Source organism: Alligator mississippiensis, chromosome 9 (assembly GCF_030867095.1).
Source record: "Alligator mississippiensis isolate rAllMis1 chromosome 9, rAllMis1, whole genome shotgun sequence".
Lineage (NCBI taxonomy): Eukaryota > Metazoa > Chordata > Crocodylia > Alligatoridae > Alligator > Alligator mississippiensis.
Genome location: NC_081832.1, coordinates 35,118,470 through 35,140,704, shown reverse-complemented (window position 1 = coordinate 35,140,704; position 22,235 = coordinate 35,118,470). Strand labels below are relative to the sequence as shown.

Sequence of the window (22,235 nt, the reverse complement as noted above, 5' to 3'; positions counted from 1 at the left end):
TAGTCTAATGTTTCCCAACCAGTTTGCCGTGGCACAAAAGTGTGCCATCAGAAATGAACAGGTGTGCCACAGAATGAGGTATGGGGAGGAGGAATGCCTTAACAGGTGTGATGCAGAAAATATGTATTAATGTAAGTTTGGCTTGGGCTGGGAAAGGTTTAGAAACACTGATCTAGTCTAACCCCTTGCTCAAAGTAGGACCATCTCCAACTATATCATTCCAGCCAAAGCTTTGTCTACCTGGGTCCTAAAAACCTCTAAGAATGGAGATTCCACAACCCCTCTGGGTAGCCTGTTCCAGTACTTTACTACCCTCATCATGAGAGAGTTTTTTTCCTAATATCTAATCTAAACTTCCCAAGTAATGTCTGTCATGTCTCAGAGAAAAGGCAGCAAAAAGGCACAGAAGCCCCCTTGGCTCTGCAGGGAACTAGTGGACCTCCTGTGTCTAAAAAGAAAGGCCTATAGAGGATGGAAGGCTGGATCCATCCCAAAAGAGGAGTACTGTGCACTGGTCTGGACCTGTAAGGAGCGAACCAGGAAAGCCAAGGCTTTGACTGAACTCCACCTGGCTAAAGCTATCAAGGACAACAAAAAGTCCTTTTTTAGATATGTCGGGAGACAGAGGAAAAGCAAGGGTAACATTGGACCCCTGCTAAACCATATGATTCAACTGACAACCGACACCTAGGAAAAAGCCAAGCTGCTCAATGGGTATTTTGCATTGGTTTTTCACCAGCCCCAAGGGACGGCCCTGCTCACTACAGTATGGGACGGCCATGGAAAGGGAGAACTATTGCCCTTCATTAATGTTGACCATGTGAGGGAACACCTGGAGAGGCTGGACACATTCAAGTCAGCTGGCCCAGACAGCTTACATCCCAAGGGACTTAAGGAGCTGGCAAGCATTGTAGCTCTTGCACTGGCACGGATCTTCGAGAACTTGTGGTGCTCAGGCGAAGTGCCTGAAGCCTGGAAGACAGCTAGTGTGGTGCCTATCTTCAGGAAAGGGAGGACAGGTGATCTGGGGAACTACAGGCCCATCAGCCTGACGTCCATCCCTGGGAAGATCTTGGAGAAAATCATCAGAGACCATTCTTGACACAGTGGCTTAAGGTAACTTCTTGAGGGATAGCCAGCACGAGTTTGTTCCGGGTAGTTCTTGCCTGATCAATCTCATCTCTTTCTATGACCAGGTGACATATCACCTGGATAAGGGAGAAGAGATTGATGTCATATATCTCGACTTTAAAAAAGCTTTCGATCTGGTATCCCATGATCGCCTTATAGAAAAACTGGCCAACTGCAGCCTCAGCTACATCACAGTCGCTGACTGAGGAATTGGCTTCAAGGTTGGACCCAGAGAGTGGTAGTTGATAGAAGTCAATCATTGTGGTGTGCTGTGACCAGTGGCTTCCCCCAAGGCTCCGTCCTTAGGCCTATCCTTTTCAACATCTTAATTAATGATGAGGACATTGGTGTCAGCAGTGGACTGGCCAAGTTCGCTGATGACACCAAACTTTGGGGTAAAGTGTCCACACCTGCGTTCAGGATGGTGATGCAGGCTGACTTCGACAGGCTCGGAATATGGGCGAATGAAAACCTGATGGCCTTCAACTCCGAAAAATGCAAGGTACTCCACCATGGGAAGAAAAACCAGCCGCATACTTATACGCTTGGCAGTGCTACACTAGCTAGCACCACAGCCAAAAGGGACTTGGGGGTCATGATTGACTACAAGATGAATATGAACCACCAATGCGATGTTGCAGCCAGCAAAGTGAGCAAAACTGGCTTGCATCCGTAGATACTTCTCTAGCAAATCCCAGGATGTCATCCTCCCGTTGTACTCGGCCTTGGTGAGGCCGCATCTGGAGTACTGTATCCAGTTCTGGGCTCCACAATTTAAAAAGGATGTGGAGAAGCTTGAGAGAGTCCAGAGGAGAGCCATGCACATGATCAGAGGGCAGGAAAAAAGGCCTTATGATGAGAGGCTGAGAGCTATGGGACTCTTCAGCTTGGAAGAGCGCAGGCTCAGGGGGGACCTGGTGGCTGCCTATAAGTATATAAGGGGTGTACATCAGGATCTGGGGGAACGCCTGTTCACCAGAGGACCCCATGGGATGACAAGGTCAAATGGTCACAAACTTCTCGAAGACTGTTTCAGGCTGGACATAAGGAAGAACTTCTTTACAGTCTGAGCCCCCAAGACCTGGAACAGACTGCCATCAGAGGTGGTGCAAGCACCTACTCTGGATTCCTTTAAGAGTCAATTGGACATTTATCTTGCTGGGATCCTGTGATCCCAACTGACTTCCTGCCCCTGGGGCAGGGAGTTGGACTCGATCTTCCGAGGTCCCTTTCCAGCTCTAATGTCTATGAAATCTATGCTGCAACTTGAAACCATTACTCCTTTTTCTGTCATCTGTCACCACTGGGAACAGTCCAGCTCCATCCTCTTCATAACCAATCTTCAGTAGCCCTTCTGGCTGGGTTTCCACCCCCCCTCCCCCCCTTTCTCCAGACTAAATAAGCTTAGTTTCCTCAGCCTCTCTTCATAAATCATGTGCCCAGCCCCCTAACCATTTTCTTTGACCTTCGTTGGACTCTCCAATTTGTCCACATACTTTTTCTAGTAGGGGGCTGTAGGTTGTTCTGGGGCATGCCTGCAACTTTTGCAAGTGCTTAGATGCATGGCTGGCTGGACACATCTGCTCCCAGCCACTTAGTCAAGCTGCCCAGGGTCCCACTTTGGGTTCATGGTACTGGAGCCAAATCTGCTCCTGTAGCTAATGGCAAGGCTGCCAATTCCTCATGCATCCAGTCCTCAGACGCTCTTAACTCACTCAACAAAAATCCTCAGCTGATGCCAGAAGCCCTGCCTGGGCTGCTACTAAGGCTTGTTCATGAACTCCTGCTTGCACTAAACACCTATGACTTAGTGGGGCTAACAGAAACCTGGTGGGATTCATCCCATGACTGGGCGGTACATATTGAGGGCTATAGATTGTACAGAAAGGACAGGTCGGGGAAGAAAGGGGGGGGGGGGTTGCACTTTATGTCAGTGAGCAATGTACATCAACCCTCATCAAGACAGAATCCAAGGTTGAGGAAGTAGAAGGATTGTGGGTTAGGCTACATGGGGGGCAAGGAGAAAGGGATTTGGTGGTAGGGGTCTGCTACAGACCCCCACACCAAGGGGAAGAAATAGATGCGGGGCTCCTGAGGCAACTCTCGGAGACCATAAAAGCTAAAGAGGCGGTAGTCATGGGGGACCTAAACTACCCGGACATCTGCTGGGAGACGCAGACAGCAAAGTCCCACCGCTCACGCAGGTTTCTAACCTGTGTACAGGACCTCCACCTGACACAGGAGGTACATGGTCCCAATAGGGGTAATGCCATACTGGATCTGGTATTGGCAACAGGGGATGACATGATAGGGGAACTCCAGATCGGTAGCCATTTGGGAGACAGTGATCACCTAATAATAGAATTCAACATAAGACGTCAAGTGGGTAAGGTAACTAGTAGGGTGAAAGTGCTAGACTTTAGGAAAGCTGATCTCAGTGAACTCAGGCGATTAGTCAAGGACGCACTGCAGAGTAGGAGTTTTGAAGGGATGGGAGCCCAAGAAGGGTGGCTGTGCCTTAAGGAAACGATCCTTCGGGCACAAAGCAAGATGATCCCCAAGCGAGGCAAAAGAGGGAAAGGGGCCAGGAGGCTTCCATGGCTGACCAGAGAAATCCAGGGCAGCCTAAGGGCCAAAAGGGGAGCACATAAAAAGTGGAAACAAGGTGAGATCACTAAAGATGAATATACCTCCTCTGCTCGTGCTTGTAGGGAGGCAGTTAGACGGGTCAAAGCTACCATGGAGCTGAGGATGGCAACCCAAGTAAAAGACAACAAGAAATTGTTTTTTAGATATATTGGGAGTAAAAGAAAGGCCCAGGGAGGAATAGGACCGGACCCCTGCTAAATGGGCAGAAACAATTGGTGACAGACAGGGGGGACAAGGCTGAACTCCTCAACGAGTTCTTTGCCTCAGTGTTCCTAAGTGAGGGACACAACAAGTCTCTCACTGGGGTTGTAGAGAGGCAGCAGCAAGGTGCCAGACTTCCATACGTAGATCCTGAGGTGGTGCAGAGTCACTTGGAAGAACTGGATGCCTTTAAGTCGGCAGGCCCGGATGAGCTCCATCTGAGGGTGCTGAAAGCACTGGCCGACATCATTGCAGAGCCACTGGCAGGAATATTCGAACACTCTTGGCACACGGGCCAAGTCCTGGAGGACTGGAAAAGGGCTAATGTGGTCCTCATTTTCAAAAAGGGGAGGAAGGAGGACCCGGGCAACTATAGGCCAGTCAGCCTCACCTCCATCCTTGGTAAAGTCTTTGAAAAAATTATCAAGGTTCACATTTGTGAGAGCCCAGCAGGGCAAATTATGCTGAGGGGAAACCAGCATGGGTTTGTGGCGGGCAGATCATGCCTGACCAATCTAGTCTCTTTCTATGACCAGGTTACGAAATGCCTGGACACAGGAGGAGGGGTGGATGTCGTATACTTAGACTTCAGGAAGGCCTTCGATACAGTATCCCACCCCATACTGGTGAACAAGTTAAGAGGCTGTGATGTGGATGACTACACAGTCTGGTGGGTGGCGAATTGGCTGGAGGGCCGCACCCAGAGAGTCGTGGTGGATGGGTCGGTCTCAACCTGGAAGGGTGTGGGCAGTGGGGTCCCGCAGGGCTCGGTCCTTGGACCGATACTCTTTAATGTCCTCATCAGTGACTTGGATGAGGGAGTGAAATGTACTCTGTCCAAGTTTGCAGATGACACAAAGCTATGGGGAGAAGTGGACACGCTGGAGGGCAGGGAACAGCTGCAGGCAGACCTGGATAGGTTGGACAAGTGGGCAGAAAACAACAGGATGCAGTTCAACAAGGAGAAATGCAAAGTGCTGCACCTAGGGAGGAAAAATGTCCAGCACACCTACAGCCTAGGGAATGACCTGCTGGGTGGCACAGAGGTGGAAAGGGATCTTGGAGTCCTAGTGGACTCCAAGATGAACATGAGTCGGCAGTGTGACGAAGCCATCAGAAAAGCCAATGGCACTTTATCGTGCATCAGCAGATGCATGACGAATAGGTCCAAGGAGGTGATACTTCCCCTCTATTGGGCGCTGGTCAGACCGCAGTTGGAGTACTGCGTGCAATTCTGGGCGCCACACTCCAAGAAGGATGCGGATAACCTGGAGAGGGTCCAGAGAAGGGCAGCTCGTATGGTCAAGGGCCTGCAGACCAAGCCCTACGAGGAGAGACTAGAGAAACTGGACCTTTTCAGCCTCCGCAAGAGAAGGTTGAGAGGCGACCTTGTGGCTGCCTTTAAGTTCATCACGGGGGCACAGAAGGGAATTGGTGAGTATTTATTCACAAAGGCGCCCCCGGGGGTTACAAGAAACAATGGCCACAAGCTAGCAGAGAGCAGATTTAGATTGGACATTAGGAAGAACTTCTTCACAGTTCGAGTGGCCAAGGTCTGGAACGGGCTCCCAAGGGAGGTGGTGCTCTCCCCTACCCTGGGGGTCTTCAAGAGGAGGTTAGATGAGTATCTAGCTGGGGTCATCTAGACCCAGCACTCTTTCCTGCTTATGCAGGGGGTCGGACTTGATGATCTATTGAGGTCCCTTCCGACCCTAACATCTATGAATCTATGAGGAAATGTAACTAGAAAGAGGACTTTTCTGTTAGTGGCTCAGTCTCTGTGAGGCAGTAGCTCCTCTGGCTCCCCACTCCTTCAGACGTTTTTCCAGGGTCCCCTCACGACTCATCCTCTCACACCTCTTCCTTCCCTGCTGCTCCTGTTCCCTTTCCTTCCTCTTTATTTCCCCCTACCCCCACCCTTGTGTCTCTGGTCACCTGAATCTCTAGGCCAGCTGACTCCAGTGTCTATTGTAATTGCCTGCACTGGAGCTGGAACCTGGTTGGCCATGCTAGTTCTGTAAGTTTTGGGGAAGCTGATTCAGTTAGGGAAAGTCATGGGAGGCTGGGGACATTGGAAGTTGTCATTGCACCCTGGCCCTTCTTCTAGTAGCAGGAGTGGGGACCTATTACAGGGGCCCAAAACTGGATACAATACTCAAGATGTGGCCTCAGTGCCAAGTAGGGGAATAACCACTCCCCTAGATCTGTTGGCAACACTCCTACTAATGCAGTCTAGTATGCCATTAGCTTTCTTTGCAACAAGGGCACACTGTTGGCTCATATTTAGCATATTGTCCACTTCAGCCCCCAGGTCCTTTTCTGTAGAGAAGTTGCTTAGCCAGATGGTTCTCAGCCTATACCACTGCATGCGATTGTTCCATCCTAAGTACTGGACTTTGCATTTGTTCATATTGAACTTCATGAGATTTCTTTTAGTCCAGTCTTCCAGTTTGTCTAGCACCCTGAATCTAACTGGTCCCTAACCTGTTCTTTTGCCACTGACAGCTGCTCACCACCTCCCCAAATGGTGCTGCCAGGTGCAGTAGTCTGGGAGCTGACCTTGTCTGTGCAGACTAAAGTTAAAAAGGTATTGAGTTCTTCAGCCTTTTCCATATCTTCATTCACTAGGTTGCCTCCCCCATTCAGTAAGGGACCCACACTTTCCCTGATCTTCCTCTTCATGCTGACATACTTGTAGAAACCCTTGTTACCCTTCATATCCCTTGCTAGCTCCAACTCCAAATAGGCTTTGGGCTTCCTGATCTCATCCCTGCATGCCTGAGCAATGCTCTTATATTTCTTCCTATTCATTTATCCAAGTTTAAATTGATTGCATTCCTTCAGTTTCTTAGGGTCAAGTAGATTTTCCAAAACTTTTATCATTCTTATTGCTCTTATCATAGAAGTAGGGTTGGAAGGGACCTTGTAGATGTTCAAGTCTGACCCCCTGCCTGGGCAGGAGGAAAACTGGGCTCAAATGACCCCAGCCAGGTAGGCATCAAGCCTCTTCTTAAAGACTGCCAGGGTAGGAGCCAGCACCACTTCCCTTGGAAGTTGGTTCCAGATCCTAGCCGCCCTAACTGTGAAGTAGTTCTTACGGATGTCTAATCTAAACCTACTCTCCAACAACTTGTGGCCGTTATTCCTTGTTATCCTGGGGGGCACTAGGGGAAACAAGGTCTCTCCCAAACCCTTCTGGTCCCCGCTAGTGAGTTTATAGACGGTCACCAAGTCCCCCCTCAGCCTTCTCTTGTTCTTGTAAAGGCTGAACAGGTTCAGGTCCCGTAGCCTGTCATTGTAGGGTCTGCCCTGCTTTCCCCAGATCATGCAGGTGGCCCTCCTCTGGACCCTCTCAATGTTGTCCACATCCCTCTCGAAGTGGGGTGCCCAGAACTGGACACAATACTCCAGCTGTGGCCTGACCAGTGTTGCGTAGAGGGGGTGGATCACCTCTCAAGAAGGGAGTTATATAAACTTTTCTTGAATCACACCTAATGTATATTTAAATTAACCTTTCTTGTAGATAGTGTCTCAGGAGGGAAGCTTTGTGTAACCCAGACTGTGCTTAGCCTTTTTTGTGATTGTTTTAGTTTGTGTGAAGGAACACATCTGGTTGGTTGCTGATGCCTAACTTGGGGAGTAGGTCCCAAATATAACCCCAGAAGAAGCTGTGCTGGCAAAAGCCTGTCATCCAAGCCTGGTTCTGTAGATCAGCAGTGTTGCAGAGCAATTTCATTATCTCCTACCCTTCATATTCTTTTTGCTGCCCTATCGCTCTGAAGGCAAGGGAGGTTGCTGCCAGGTATTATCTGTCTGTCTTTGTTGCTCACCAGATCATAGACTTCTGACTCCAGCAATAATGCTGTCTTTTTTTCTGCAGTTACACAATCACTTGTTGCCCTATTTTGTAGCATGAGAAATAGACTTGCAACAGCACTTAAGAATTTCTTCTGAACCAGAGAGGAGATGTAGTGCTGTTAGGATTGACTGGGTTGCTGTGCTGGTGTTTCCTGGTACCCCTCCACTGGATGTTCTCTGATACATTTTTAATTGCTGTTTGGGGCTATTCCAGAGGTCCACGGATTGTGTGCTGAGTGGCTGTTGGTTTCATAGTAGGAATATGTGCTAGTTGCCTTTGGGTACTATACTACTAAGCCATTGTTATCTTTCATGGGTGGATCCAAAATTTTGTAAGGAGGGTGCAGTAGCAGGGAACCCCTACCCCTGCTACTGAGAAAAGAGGGCAGTGTACTCGGGCAGGGGGAAGGCAGGTTGCCTCAGCTTGCCCCAGCCTGGGGGGAGAGGGGGGGGAGACGGCACAGGACCTGCTGCCACTTGCCCAGCCTCCCCCTCTGTCCAATATGATTGCAGAGCTGCTGGCCATTTTCTGTGAAAACTCCCTCCCCCCCACAACAGACTTACCAGCTGGAGGCAGCTATGTCCATCATGGTGAGGACTGCTGCCTGTTTACCCTATGGCCGAATCTCTGAGTCTTTTCTGAATCTATTCAGAGGCTTCCGATTTCAATTCAGAGCTTTTAATTGGTCTTTGGATTCAGAGATTCAGTTGCTGAATCAGGTCAGATCTCCTCCAAATCGAATTAGCTACCGAAGCTTCGCACACCCTTCAAGGACAAGTGTAGTGCAGCCACTCGGGGGAGCCTAGTGGCTATCCCTGGAGGTGCACATGCTGTTACAGGGTGTAGGATCAGCAACCCGTACTGCAGGTGTGACTGCATCTCCTGCTTCTAGCTTACTCCACTCATCAGCATAAGCAGATGTCACCAGGGGAGTAGCAGTTGGGGGCTTTTTTATTTATTTATTTATTTATTTTTAAGCCCCTAAATCAGTTAAGAATCACACCCTCCCTGTTCTCAGCACCCTCTTCCTTTCTTCTCCATGCTCAGCAAGACCTCCCATTCTCCTGCTTGCTTTCCTGCTGCAGCTGCTATTTGTGGCTGACCTTCCTTCACAGAGGGTAGAAATAGATATTGCCAAATGAAATGGATCAGTTGTAACACATCCTGGCACAACTGATTTGTTCCATTGGGCAAAATGTATGTTGTCCTAGCTATTGATGCTGCAGGACAACACATGAAGTGTTTGCTTGGAGCTTGAGGGGCCCAGCCCTGCATGCTGTAGGAATTCCTGTGAAGGATCAGGCCCCTCAAACCCTGGGAGTACCTGCCTAGCTTTTCCTGCTTACAGAGACGCCTCTGGGACACATGTCTGTAAGCAGGTAAAGTCAGGGTTCCCCATTTACAGCAACATGCCCCCAATCCTTCAGGGAATTCCCAAGGTATGTAGCACTGGGCCTCCCAAGCCCCTGGAGCATAAAGCAAATAGACAAGCTGCAAAAATTAAAAAATTTGGTGTGGCCACAGCTTTGGGGCATTTGTGGTGTAACAAGGGGCCTGGATATCTGTTTGCTCTGCCTTTGTGCTGCTGTCACTTGTAGGTGTTGTAAGGTTTCAGCCTCTTCTTAGTAGGTGCCTTGCTCCCAAGTGACGTCAGCATGAGGCTTTGGCTCAGGTGCCACCTAGATGGTACAAATGCTGCTCCTACTCACCTGCCATGTCTTTGATGTTCCTTGTTGGGGAGGCAATTCCCTTTAGGGTGGCTCCCAGTAGCAAAGAGGTCTCGATCCTGGTCTTTTCTTCATGGGGCTCCAAACCTTCTCTTTACCCCACTCCACAGCCTGGACAAATGCTGCATCTGGCAGGTCTTCCCCTGGATGATCTCTCCTTTCATCCAGGTCTCCCGCCTTGCAGTGGGTCGGGCTTTCTTGGCCAACACAATCTCCCCACCGCCAGTTCCTTGGCTTCAGGCTGCTTGGGCTCATAAACTTGCCCTGTCTCAGGACTAACTAGGACTTCAAAAATGAACCAACAGAAAACATCCGGCCTTTGCTGACAAGCCCCTGGGATCCTGTCTCCCAGTGTCCTCTTGGTCACTCAAATGAAGAAAGAAAAAAGGGGGGGGAGGTCACCCCATTACCCACCCCGATCAGTCTCCCCAGCACAACCGCTTCTTGGTCCCAGCTGACCTGGGGTTACTCCCTGGCTGTTCCTGAGCTGGTGGGGCATGCAGTTCCCTCACTGGGCTGCTCCTTCCCTGCTGGGCTGCTTGCACAGGCTAGCATCTCCCTGCCGCTACCTCCCACCACCATACCTGTTGCAGTGCTGCTCCCAAACGTCCCCTGGCTTTTCAGGCTTGGGCTTCCTCTCTGCCCCACCAGAGCCTTCCCGTCGCCTCTCTGTTCTCCTCCTCTCTCCTCCAGCTGGGCAATCCTCCTCTCTTCTGCTGGCATCTCTGTGTTGGTGTCCCACTCCTCTCTCGCTGGCCTCACAGCTGTTCTCCCAGCTGCCTTTTGAGCCTCCCGTGTTTCTCTGAGGCTTTGCCCCCGTCCCACGCAGATCTGCAGCCTCAGGCAGCTCCAGAATTGTGGAGCCTACATCTGCTGTTCTCCCCAGCTGCTGCTTGACCCCATCTCTGTGGTGAGTATCGGGGTGCCTGGAGCAGGGGTCTGGGACATCCTAGAGGGGCTTTTATTGCCCCTCTCACAGCTGCCATAAAAAGTGTTATGGTGGCACAAAGGTGACAAAAGGTGATGTCTGTCTCCACCCATAAGCTGTGTCCAAATGAGCACAGACGTGCGGCATGTGGTGCCACAGACCTGTCTGTAGTGCCACACACTGCACATACAGGCATTCCCCATGTTGCTACCTTGCAGCATGATGGGGGGAAGGAGGGGTTGACTCCAGGAGATCCTGGGATAAAAAAAAACCCACACCAAAAAAAAAAGTAGAGTGGCACACATTGTGGCAGTGTGTGCTGCCCAAAACCAGAGCCTGGCCAGCTGGAGCTCTGCTCCAGCTGCCAGTCAGGCTTCCTGCCATGGCTGCAGCCCTGGGAGGCCCCCAGGACCCCAGGTAACACTGCTGGGGCCAGCACATTTGCTGGTCTTAACCTCCCCTACCCTACCTGGGGTAACCAGCCACATGCCAGAATGTGCATAGCACAGGCATTCCCTGGGGACACATAGCAGTGGCACAAGGTGTGCTGCTGCTACTTGTCCCCAGGGAAACAAATGCTCATGCTTGTCTGGACGCATCCATAGTGACTCAGCTCACATCAAAGTATTTGTGCGTTTCAGGGTAGTTCCTACTCAAACAGTACGGTGGGTACAGCCAACTAGATAACTGAAAACAATAGTTTGGCAGGAACCCAAACCATCAGGAAGGGGCAGTATGGGGTGAAGGCTGGAGGGGATAGAAATTTTGCACACTCAGATGTTGCACCCTCCCATGTGCACACACACAAAGGAGAGGGCTCGTTTCCTGTGTGGGTGGGGAGGGAAAGGAGTGTCATTTGTGTTCAAGCAAAGTAAAAGCTAGATCAGGCTTGCCTGTGGTACTCTAGCATATTACTTACAGTGAAGAAAACTAATGTGCTAAGATCCTCACAGCAAGCTGCTGTGCAGGCGTTGAATCCACAGTCTAAACTCTGTGAGCGCTAGACTGATCCCTTAACCGTTGCTGAAAGGCAGACAGAACCATCTTTCCCACAAATGAAAGAACATTGGTCAGAGTTAATGGCAAAATTAAACATTTGAGAACAGAGAAATATTGTTACTGCAGCCAGTTCCCTTACACTGATCTTCCTGGTGTAAAGCAGAAGTAATCCCACCAGTAGATTCAAGAATGAGGGAAGAGGGATGCACTCCGATATTTGTGCTGTGCATGCACAGTGAGCTTCAAGTTCACTGCCTGGTCAGTGTGGGCTCCTGCCAGTGCTCAATATGCTCAGTGGGCTCTGAGCTTACTAGCTGACTGGGATGGGGTTATTTCACAGCTCAAGAGCTCAGGGGATGAATGTTGCTGCTGTTCAGCCTTCCCCTTTCCACTGAATTCAGCAGTAGGGGAAATGAGGGGATGAGTGTTGGTGGAAGTCCTCAGCACCTGGGCTCTGGATGTGCTTAAAACGGGGGCTCTGGATAGACCCTGCACTGAAAGCTCACATGAGACCCAGCCAAATGTGGGGGTACATCTGCTCTGCCATTTTCCCTCTGGATCTGCACCTGAACCCTACTGGCAAGTCAGGAATGACACTGGAGTAAGTCCAGGGTAAATGAGGGGAAGATCAGGCCAAAATGTATTCAAATCATTCCAGCACTGCTTTGGTATGGAAATAGCCACCACCTGCCTTGTTTGGAGGTTGGAATATCAAACATGTGCCCCAAAAGATGGAAAAGGATTCTTTATTATCTAAGTTCAGAGAATATCTTCCCAGGAATACCATATGCTAAACTGAGTGTGCTGAGATGGACAGGATGGGGGATATGACAGAGAGAAAATTCTGGTACTTCTTAACTTTCAAGTGCTTGATTATTTTTTTTGCAACCCTAATCTGATTATTACAAAGCTTTCATAATTAATTTTCAATAATTTATTGCAAGAAATGGAAACACCCTCCCCCCAATCTTCAGCTGGTTTTGAACCCGCAATGCACTACACCACAGAACCCACCATTGCCACTTTAACTTTTAGGAAAGGGCTGAATACTTAGCTAGCAGCAGGAAATGGACCAGCCCCTAACCTAGGCAATACAAAACAACATGAACTGTGGAAGAATATAGGTAAGTCCATATAGAGTTGGCTGTTTTGTTTTTTTTTTCCTGACAGCATAGAAAAGACTTGGAGCCAACATTTTCCATGAAAAGATCTTCCAGAGGTGGCTCATAACACAGGCTGCAAGCGCTTGCAAAATTCTTGGTTACACAAATTCTTGTTACTTTTGTACTGTTCAATGTTTTCTTAATGCTACTGGAGCCAAATCTGAATGTGCCAAATCTCAGCTTTTTATATAACATTTTTCTAGCTCTTGTGGTTGCACAGTAAAACTTTGAAACACGATGTACACATGTTATTTATCTTGTTGGCTTTTGTTTGGGAATTTATTTTCGTAGGAGCTCCTCAGCCAGTCCTCTTGAGCAAATTTCAGTCTTTTAAATGGACAAAATCTCTCTTTGCCCTGTCCTAGATATTAGGAGGGGAGCCCCTGTTATTCTTGCCCAGCACAGCAGCCTAGTCCCTCTTCGCAGCATTCTAATTCCCTTCACAGCTTGCTCCCTTCTCCTTTTGCTTACTCCTCTGACAGCTTTTAAAGCTCCCAGTGGGACACACTCTGCTTACTCAAATGTCCCACAGCTGGGCTTTCTTAACAAGACTGACTGTTCCTTTAAGGAGGAACAGACTGCCCTGTTACATGTAGCCTCTACAAATCCAAATGATCAAGCAAAAGGACCCAACATTTATTTTAAAACTTGTTTTTTAAATCCCTTTCCTGAGTTTTGTGCAACTGGAATTGGCTGTACTGCTGATAGTCTTGCTCTCCTTCCCACCCCTGCTCACAGCTTGACCTGCTGTCTTCAAGTTGGTGTAGGACACTTTTCTCAGACTCTTTTTCTTCCTCCAAAGAGTGCTCCGATTCAGTAGTTACTTTTGTTTCTTGTGTTTTGCTTTCTCTAGGGATGACCCTTAAAAGGCTGACAGCAGTAGATCCAGAGTGGATGGCTCGGCTCTCTCTGCCACTTGCTAATAGCTACAAGGACAATGTTTTCTCCCCTGATTCTCTGCACTCGTCTCGGAACCAGGAATTCATAGTACAGGACAAACCAAGAACCTTCAAGACATTTGGCAAAGCTATTGGATATGACTCGAATGCACCTGGGACAAGACTGACCAGCACCTTTCTTTCAGAAATGAGTACACTTTTTGAAATGATCTTGGCTCAGAAAGTCCATGTCCATGCTGAATCAAACTCTGAGCTTCTGCAGCAATTGAATGCATGTGGCAAGCCCTTGGGACTGAGTGGTGATACTCCTGCTCTGTAGACAAATTGGGAAGACAGGCCATAAGGACATATGAACAAAACTGTAGCTTTTCACACATGGAAATAGCCACTGGGGTGTATGTGTATGTTCAACTAGTTTCATAATGTGAAATGCAGCTAAATAGAGAATTCCCCCTTCCCCAGTCCTATTTCCTTTCATGTTCCTTCTGGCCCAGTCCCATCTCTTCCAAGGTCATTCCCATCTCCTGGTCCTTCTGTCCTCCATCTCCATCTTTTGTGCATCTGCCTTGAACTTGTATTTTAAGTTTCTCACTTTAGAAGGAAGTTTACCATCCCATAAACTGCCCCAGGTGGCCCTGAGCCTTCACCTGTAGGAACAGGAAGACATGCAATGAGCAGAGTTATGCCATTTGTTATTGGAGCCACATGGGCACCTGATAAAGTGGTAGCCTGAGAAAGGGAGGCCAGCAAGCCCTATTCTCTTAGACCAGGTGGTTTAAGAGAGAATTTTTTGTAGTGACAATGAAGTGTGTGTGTGTGTGTGTGTGTGTGTGTGTACGCGTGCGCATGCGTACACATTGCTTAAGCGCCTGGTAGATATTATATTTACAGTGTGATCATGTTAATCTTGCCATAAAAGGCAACTTGCCACACATGCAACCAATGACCTCATAAAATTAATAACCAGCCACAAAGATATTGCACATATAACTTAGAACATGTTTGTGTCTGGTTCGTATGGTGCCTGAAATTGAATGTGTGGTGTGCTGATTGCTGCAATTGGAACTAGGGCAGTGCGGGGTCTTGCACTGGACTAACACTACCCAAGGGGCATGCAAGGGCTAGGCAAGGAGAGCTGTTTGGCTCCTCACATCTGGCATGTGCAGATATGCATACCTAGCCCCATGCAGGGTTGCATCATGCACAGCTTTTGACTAGCTGGTGCAGGTGGAGTGTTCCACCTGCATTGGCAAGTTGAAAAGGTTCAACTGGGATCTGATCTCTGATGCCCAAAATTATGTGGCCAGTCATGCACATACAGAATGGTAGGATGCAGAATTGTTGGAATCCAGGATCAGATCCCATCACACCACTAAATTCATGTCAGCTAGGAGTCTTACAGACCCAAATACAATATCTGTATGCTCATTGGCAGGACTTCTATATGTAGTACGATGCTTATTCATCACATTGCTGCAAAACCAGGTTCCAGTCTCTCAGCTTTTATTTAAAATTAAATGCTATTTCTAGTTCTTACTGTTGTGGAGAAAAAACCCCATGAAAATATTTGATTCCATGACATATGCTTGGAATCTGAAGAAATCCTGAAACTCTGATTCTGAGAGGAGAGACCAGTCCTTTGTTCCACAGCTGTAGAATTTTGCATTTTACCAAGCATCACAGAATCATAGAGAAGTAGGGTGGCAAGGGACCTCCAGAAGTCATCTAGTCCAACTCCCTGGCAGTAGTAGGACCATCCCCATCCAAGTCATCCTACACAGATCCATTGTCTAACCTCCTAGCAACATTACACAGTCAACCCAGACACAATACAAGACCTAACACCCTATTGTGCTAAGCAGGTGAACAACATCCTGCTGCTACAAAGGTAGTTAAAATATGCTCAAGAGATCCCAGGAAGAGGGTGTGACAGGGTGCTTAGGGCACTGGTCACTTAAGAGAGTCTGCTTGGGAAGCAGCTTGTGGGGGAGCCAGGGGGGTGCGGGGAGGAGGGGGACAGGAAGGTGCTGATTAGAGAATCACCTGCCCAGATGGGGTTTTGGCTTGAGCCATATTGTGCGGGCCGGGAGCAGTCCGAGGCCCTTTTTTCGCGCAGCGGGCTGTGGCCAGCAGCCTGGACACGCCGGGCTGGGGAAGGTAGGCGGCACGCTAGAATTAGGCACGGACGCTTAATGGTTGTTTAAGATTGTTTACTTACACCGTAGATGTAAGTGGTGCAGGCTGGAAAGCTTCCAGGAATATTTCGCTTAAATCCTAGTTTAAGGACTCGGACAGAGCTCTGGATTCACTCACAATTCTCTCACACGAAGTTTGCTAGGCTCCGTGGAACTTTGCGCGCAGGGAAGGGTACGTCGAGGGATCGTTCGGCGACGGGGAGAGGCAAGAGGCTGATCAGACCCCTGTTGCCTTCTTGATATTCACACTGGGTCCAATAGGCTCCACAGCACTTGGAGATCTTCACGAGACGTGAAGTCTCCTCCTCCTGATGTTCGTGGAGTCCTCCAACTTGGGCGGAACCCACTCAAGCCTCTTATATGGCTAGCAAGCCAATCGCTAGCCGCCACGTAGGAATAATTTAGAACTGACCAATAGTGGGGCACGAATCTAAATACAAATGGTGGGAACTCCTTGCAACGTGCATTTCTGAGCTGCAACGAAGAAATGCACCCTGCAAAGAAAGCTACAAACGGCGGGAAAATAATTTAGCAGTGCCAAAGCGCACACAAACAAAAAAATCACACCCTTGGGTTGTGACACATATAAGTCCAGGGCCTGAACTGGTCAGGCAGTCTAGCCCTGAGAGCTGCAGAGGAAAGAGCTCTTGGTAATGGGGCTGCATCCAGGCTCCTAAGAACATTGCAAGATGGAGTAAGCAGCTCTGCAGGCCTGGGAACAAGGGAATGCCACCCTAGGTAAAAAGGACCCTTGGTATGCAGGCAGGTTGCCATTATCTAGGTTAGGGCCCAGAGGGTTTAGCGGTGCCTGCTAGAGGGCTTACTACTGAGTTTACTGTTTTTACTGGTGGTTTGTGGAAGGGATTTGAGAGGGGTGGCTTGGATGTCCCATTAATGCCCAAGGGGCACATGATCACCTGGAGTTCTACTGGAGACAGACTTAAGGCACAGTTAGAGCCTGGGGCTGAGGGGTGGGGCAGAGGCTAGGGCTGGAGGCTTGGGGCCTGGGGGTGGGACAGAGGCCAGGGCGGGGGAGGGCCCAGGGCCCAGGAGAGCAGTGAACCCAAAGAGGGGCAGAGCCTGGGGACCTGGGAAGGCAGCAAGACCTGGCCTGAAGACCTGGAGCCTGGGAGGGCAGCAAGTCCGAAGTGTGGGAACAGGGACAGGTGAGCCCATAGCCTGGTAAGGCAGACCTTGGAAAGGATAGGCCCAGGGACAGGGCCCAGTACCCAGAGGAGGGCAGAAATAGGGCCAGGGGCCCAAAGCCTGAGAGGGGCTAACCCAGAACCCAAAGGGGCAGGACTAAGGCTGGAGCCCAGAAGCTAAGTCTGGTACCATGGTCCTGAGCTAAAAGGCCCAGCAGGAGAAAAGGGGCAGAGGCCAATAAGGCCAAGACCCGTACAAGGGAGAGTGATGATAGAGTGACATCTATGAGGCATGAACACGGTGTAAGGGGAGTTTGGAGCCACGTAATCAGCCCTTAAGGACACAGATGCCCGGGAGTCACAGAAGGACTGAGAGAGCCCACTCAGCTCAGGGTTCAAACTGGAGACAAGAGGGTATGGGAGGGACCTGTTCATGGCTGGAAGTGACAAGGTCCACTCTTAAGATCTGTAAGCAGCCTCCCTTCCCAAATTTTAATAAGAATGAGGTATGGTGGGCAAGGAAGCTCTTAGAGAATGAGCCAGACAGGAGCCATATGGCCACCAGGGGGCATCATGGAGGCCCAGTCCTGTTACAGTGGGCCACCTCCAACCCCTGGTACTTTAGAAGAAGGCAAAAACCCCACAGGTAAAATTGCTTTCTGACCCAAAATATACCAGTCATTCTGACCCAAAGTGGAGGGGGCAAGAGCCTCTAGCCAGGAATCTGTGGTTTAAGTACTAGCAGGAGCACTGACACACCTCAGTCAAAGGCACAGCCATGGCTGCAGCCAACACTTAATGCTTCTGAAGCAAATGTAGCAGTAGGAGGGGAAAAAATTGCTTCCCAGCCCCTTGTGGCAACCAGCAAAGCCCAGAAGCATAGGAAATTTGCATAGTAGAACACAGATATAACCCTAGATCATCCCTGACCGACCGCTTCTTGAACAGCTTGTCCAATGACTTCCCTTTTTTTTGTGCAACTATATAGAACTCCACCTCCAACACTTTGCCAAGTGGCCCTTGTGGTTCACTTGGCAGCTCAAAGCACACTAAAAATACCCACTACACAGTTCACTGTGCAGCCACGCACCTGTACAACTATTCTTGAACAACTCCAATGACAGAAATCCCACAACTTCCCTAGAGAGCAGTGGTGATGCGTAGGGGATGCATGGGGGTGCACATGCACTGCCTGAGAGCACTGGTGCACCCCCTCACAGCAGCATTTCCCACTTAGGCGGGGGGCAGGCGGGAGCAGAGTGGGGGCACCAGGAGAAGTGCTGCTGGCCCTTCTGTGCACACTGCTGGCACTTCCAGGCAGTGTTCCCTCTTAAAGCCAGCTTAGAGGGAACACTGCTTCTGGGTTGGTGTGCATGACCCCTCCCTGCCAGTTGGAGGGGCCATGGAGGGCCCCCCCCACTGTCACTGACTGAATGCTGGGTAGGGTGGGGGGCACCAGTTGCTCATGCTAGACAGTCTATTCCAGGGGCATGAACGGAGGCTGGGGGGGCACAGCGACTGCCCACAGGCAGCAGTGGCGGGGGTGTGGTGGCAAGCAGGGAGCTCCTGCAGGCAGCCATGGTGGTGTCGGCAGTGGGGGCGGGCTGAGCAGGGAGCTCCTGCAGGCAGCCGCAGCCATGTTGGAGGGGGAGGGTGGCAAGTGCCAACCAGCAGTTGGCAACTACCTGCAGATGCTGTTGGCAGTGGCCAGTGGTGATGAGGCACTGCCTGCAGACGCCAGTGGCATGGGAGGGGGTGGTAAGTGGTAACCTCCCGCAGGTGCTGCCGGCAGCGCTTTTCACGCGTGCACCCCCTACGTGTCACCAGTGTCCAGTGGTGGGCAAAATATGGCTCATGGGCTGGATCTGGCCTGCCAACTGACTGGATCCAGCCCATGGCTTCCCCTGCAGCGCTCTGCATCACAACCTGCTCCTGGCAGGGCAGCCTGTGCCACACTCTAGCCTGTTCCCACCAGCTGGGCCCTGACTAGCATGCACAGCTTCTGACAGGGCTGTTCCCAGTAGTGCTCTGCTCTCCTCACCTCCATCAGGAGCTGTCCTGCTGGAGCTTCCCCCCAGCCTGCTTGCCTAGGCAGCTGTGTGCTGCTCAGCTTTCCTTGCCTCCAGCGGTGGCTGCTCCTTCCACTGCTGCACCACACTGGGAACAGCTCCACTGGAAGCTGTTTGCTCTGGCTAGGGTCCAGGCCGGCAGGGCTGTTTTACTCTCCTCAATCTGAGTCGGGCGGGGGGCGTTCAGCTGTGTGGCTCCAGGTCCTGGCTGCCTTCCACCTGCTCTGCCTGCCCACAGGAGGCTGCTTATTGCACTGGGTGGGCAGAGCGAGTGGAAGGCAGCTGGGAGCTGGAGCCTGAGCCCCATGCACTGGGGCAGGAGCCACCCAGCTGAAGTTTCTCCCCCTGCCCACCCAGAGTGGTGCAGCAGGGGCCAGAGCTGCTGCTGGAGGTGAGTGGAGCAGAATGTTTCTGTGGGCCTGGGCCACAGCCAGCACATGCAGCTTCTGGTGGTGCTGTTCCCAGTATGGCTGCAGCCAGCTGGGTGCTGCTCTGTTCCCCTCATCTGCAGCAGTGACTCCTCCCGCTCCTGCCCCTGCTACATCGCTTCAGGTGGGCGGGGAGGAGCTTTACCTGGGTGGTTCCTGCTGGAGATGAAGGGAGCAGAGCAGCAGCTGCACTGGGAACAGCCCCGCCAGAAGCTGGCCAGGGCCAGGGCTGAGGCCAGGGCAGCAGGCACAGGTAGGAGCACAGTAGAGGCTACTCCAGTACATACATACAGTACATTCATGGTGGAGCTTGGCTTCATGCAGAGCACTGCAGGGGCAATGTGGACTGCACCGCCCAGGTATGTTCTGCTGCATGCATGCCCCCTCTCCCCCTTCCCCTCCTCCTCCCTTCCCTCACCCCTACCTGGCTCCCTGGACCTATAGCATCCGGACAGCCCCTCTCCCCTGCCCAATGACACAACACCTCCATATACTGCTTCTACCCTCTCCACAGGGAAGGGCACGCAGGGAGTGGATTAACCTCGCCCACCCATTTCACTCCCAAATGCTGCTTCCCACTCACCCAAAGCCCCACAGGGAGTTTTGGAAAGTTGCCAGGGTGGGGTGGGGAGGGGAAAGGGATGCTGACTTAGCCCGTGACACCATTTAACTTCATTCTGTTAGCTGTAGCCCAACTTGCCAAGTTGTGGAATTGTCCTTCTGAATTGGGCTTCCATTTTCCAATGTATTCACAATCCATATGTTTTCTGTCATCTGTAAGTTTTCTCAAGAACCTCTGAATTTCAGCCAGTGCCAAAGCACCGAAGTTTGGTGCCTGGGACAAAGACTGCAGCTGCAGCCCATCCTTGCCTCATGCACAGATCTGGGGGGCACCCCCCCCCCATGCTTTCCAGGAGTGTATGCAGCGGTGGGGGCTGCCATTCCCCTGTCCCCCTGTACCCCAAATGAGCTGCTCACAGATCTGTCTTGCACCCCAACCCAGTTTGGCAGTGTCTGTTGGCACCCCCTTTGCTTCAAAGCCCAGAGCAGTTGCCCCGCTCACCCCCACTTTGCCATAGTACTAATTCCAGCATTCATAGATTCATAGATGCTAGGGTCGGAAGGGACCTTGTAACAGGTCACCCACCCCAGCACCGTCTTCCTGGTAATCCGCGCCTTACGTGGGGTGCTCTTGGAGCTTTCTTTGGGGTTCTTATGCCCTGCCATATACTCTCCTGCCACGTCTTGATGGAAATTATGATGATTCTCTTGCAAGCGGGAGACTGCCTATTGTATTAGGTATGTTGGGGCCTTTCACCTACACAGGCCTGACCCGTTTTTCTCTAGCTAGGCCTCCCCATCTAAATCCACTAAACAGGGCTTGACTCTGAGGCTCTAGCCTTTTCCGGTGTCTTGTGGCTCATGGCCCTCTTTTCTGCTCCAATCTGGATGAGCTCCTAGAGGCCTGAGTGCCGGCCCCACAGCTGGGGGTTGCAAGTTCAAAACCAGGGGACAACCCTGAACTTGCACCCTCTCAGTCCAAAAAAATACCAGAATAAAGTTGCACCAGGTGCACAGGTGCACCAGACCTCCCTGGTCTTTTTAAGATCGTGCCTTCAGGCGCCAGAGTCTGTACCTCCAAAACCTGTGCCCTCGCTGGCACCGGGGTCTGTGTCCCCCAAAAGCCACACCCTCACTGGCGCCAGGGTCCGTGCCCCCCAAAAGCCACACCCTCACTGTCCCTTTGGGGACTCCATAGTGGGTCCCCAAAAATGAGGGCTCCTCCTTCCCCTGATAGCTTCACCCAAACCACCGGTTTTATTCATTAATCAAAAAGAAAAAAAAATAAACAGTCCCATCCATGGGTAATAACTGCCACCATCTAATGTGATAAGGAAAAGCAGCATGTCCTCTTACATTCACAGAGTCCATGCTTTGGCTCCCCACCATCAGCTCATGTCCTTGCTGTGATGTGGTTGCCATCTCTCAAAGGCTTCCATGACTCCCATCTTCCCGCCTTTGGACCACTCCTCCATGTAACTCTCTGAAGCACTCCTTCCCCTTTGGCAGCTCCCCCCAGCTGTCATTCTGCCCAGGGTTTTTATAGTCCTGCCCCTCCCTTCCGGTCAGCTGACTAGCTGGCCAGGCTCAGCATTTAACCCCTTCTTTTCCAGCACTCTGTGCCCAGAAAGTTCTGGCCTTAAAGGGGCGGACGTGCCTTCTGGTAACAGGGCTAGGGTCACCTGTTACAGACCTCAACAGATCATTGAGTCTGACCCCTTGCCTGGGCAGGAAAGAGTGCTAGGGTCAGATGACCCCAGCCAGATGCTGGGTCAAATAATTATTAAATACATTGAGGAGCCCTAGGCCCAGACCAGATACTATGGGACTCCTCTCAACATCTCCTGTCATTATGACATAGATCCATTGATAATTACCCTTTAGTTTTTGGCTATTGAGCCAGTTGTCTATCCACTCCACAGTAGTTTTGCCTAGCCCACAGTTCTCATATTTGATCATGAGACAGTCATTTGGGACCTTGTGAAAAACCTTGCTGAAGTCCAGATACACTATATTTCAGCATTCTCCTCATCCACCCAAGTAGTAATTTTGTCAAAGAAGGAGATCAAGCTGGCTTGACATGATTTGTTCTTAGCAAATCCATGCTAGCTACTTGTGATCAGCCTTTTGTCCTCCAGATGCTTGCAAAAGGCCTTCCTTAGAATATGTTCCAATAACTTCCCAAGTATGAGGTGAAGTTAATTGGTTTGTAGTTCTTGGCTCCTCCTTTTTGCCTTTTTTTTAAAGCAGGGAACTACCTGACCCCTTTTCAGTCAAGAAT

At 50.6% G+C, this 22,235-nt stretch overlaps 2 protein-coding genes across 10 annotated transcripts in view; one reads left to right on the top strand and one right to left on the bottom strand.

The window, feature by feature from the left end:
* PCDH12 (protocadherin 12) overlaps positions 1-15,090 on the top strand; it is a 35,964-nt gene extending 20,874 nt beyond the window's left edge. For 4 of the 5 annotated variants that reach the window (XM_059733270.1, XM_059733269.1, XM_019500680.2 and 1 more), the window contains one exon: positions 13,511-13,580. In XM_059733270.1, the coding sequence (XP_059589253.1) occupies positions 13,511-13,516 (6 nt within the window). In that variant the 3' untranslated portion in view covers positions 13,517-13,580. Of the gene's footprint in view, positions 1-13,510 lie in introns of all 5 variants that reach the window. The other variant, XM_014608891.3, reaches the window with a different exon arrangement.
* Positions 1-22,235, bottom strand: part of DELE1 (DAP3 binding cell death enhancer 1) — a 71,436-nt gene that overhangs the window by 1,530 nt on the left and 47,671 nt on the right. For 2 of the 5 annotated variants that reach the window (XM_059733273.1, XM_059733277.1), the window contains one exon: positions 14,116-14,203. The exons of the other annotated variants lie outside the window; for them this stretch is intronic. In XM_059733273.1, coding sequence (XP_059589256.1) covers positions 14,145-14,203 — 59 coding nt within the window. In that variant the 3' untranslated portion in view covers positions 14,116-14,144. Of the gene's footprint in view, positions 1-14,115; positions 14,204-22,235 lie in introns of those variants that run through there. 5 annotated transcript variants of the gene reach the window in all.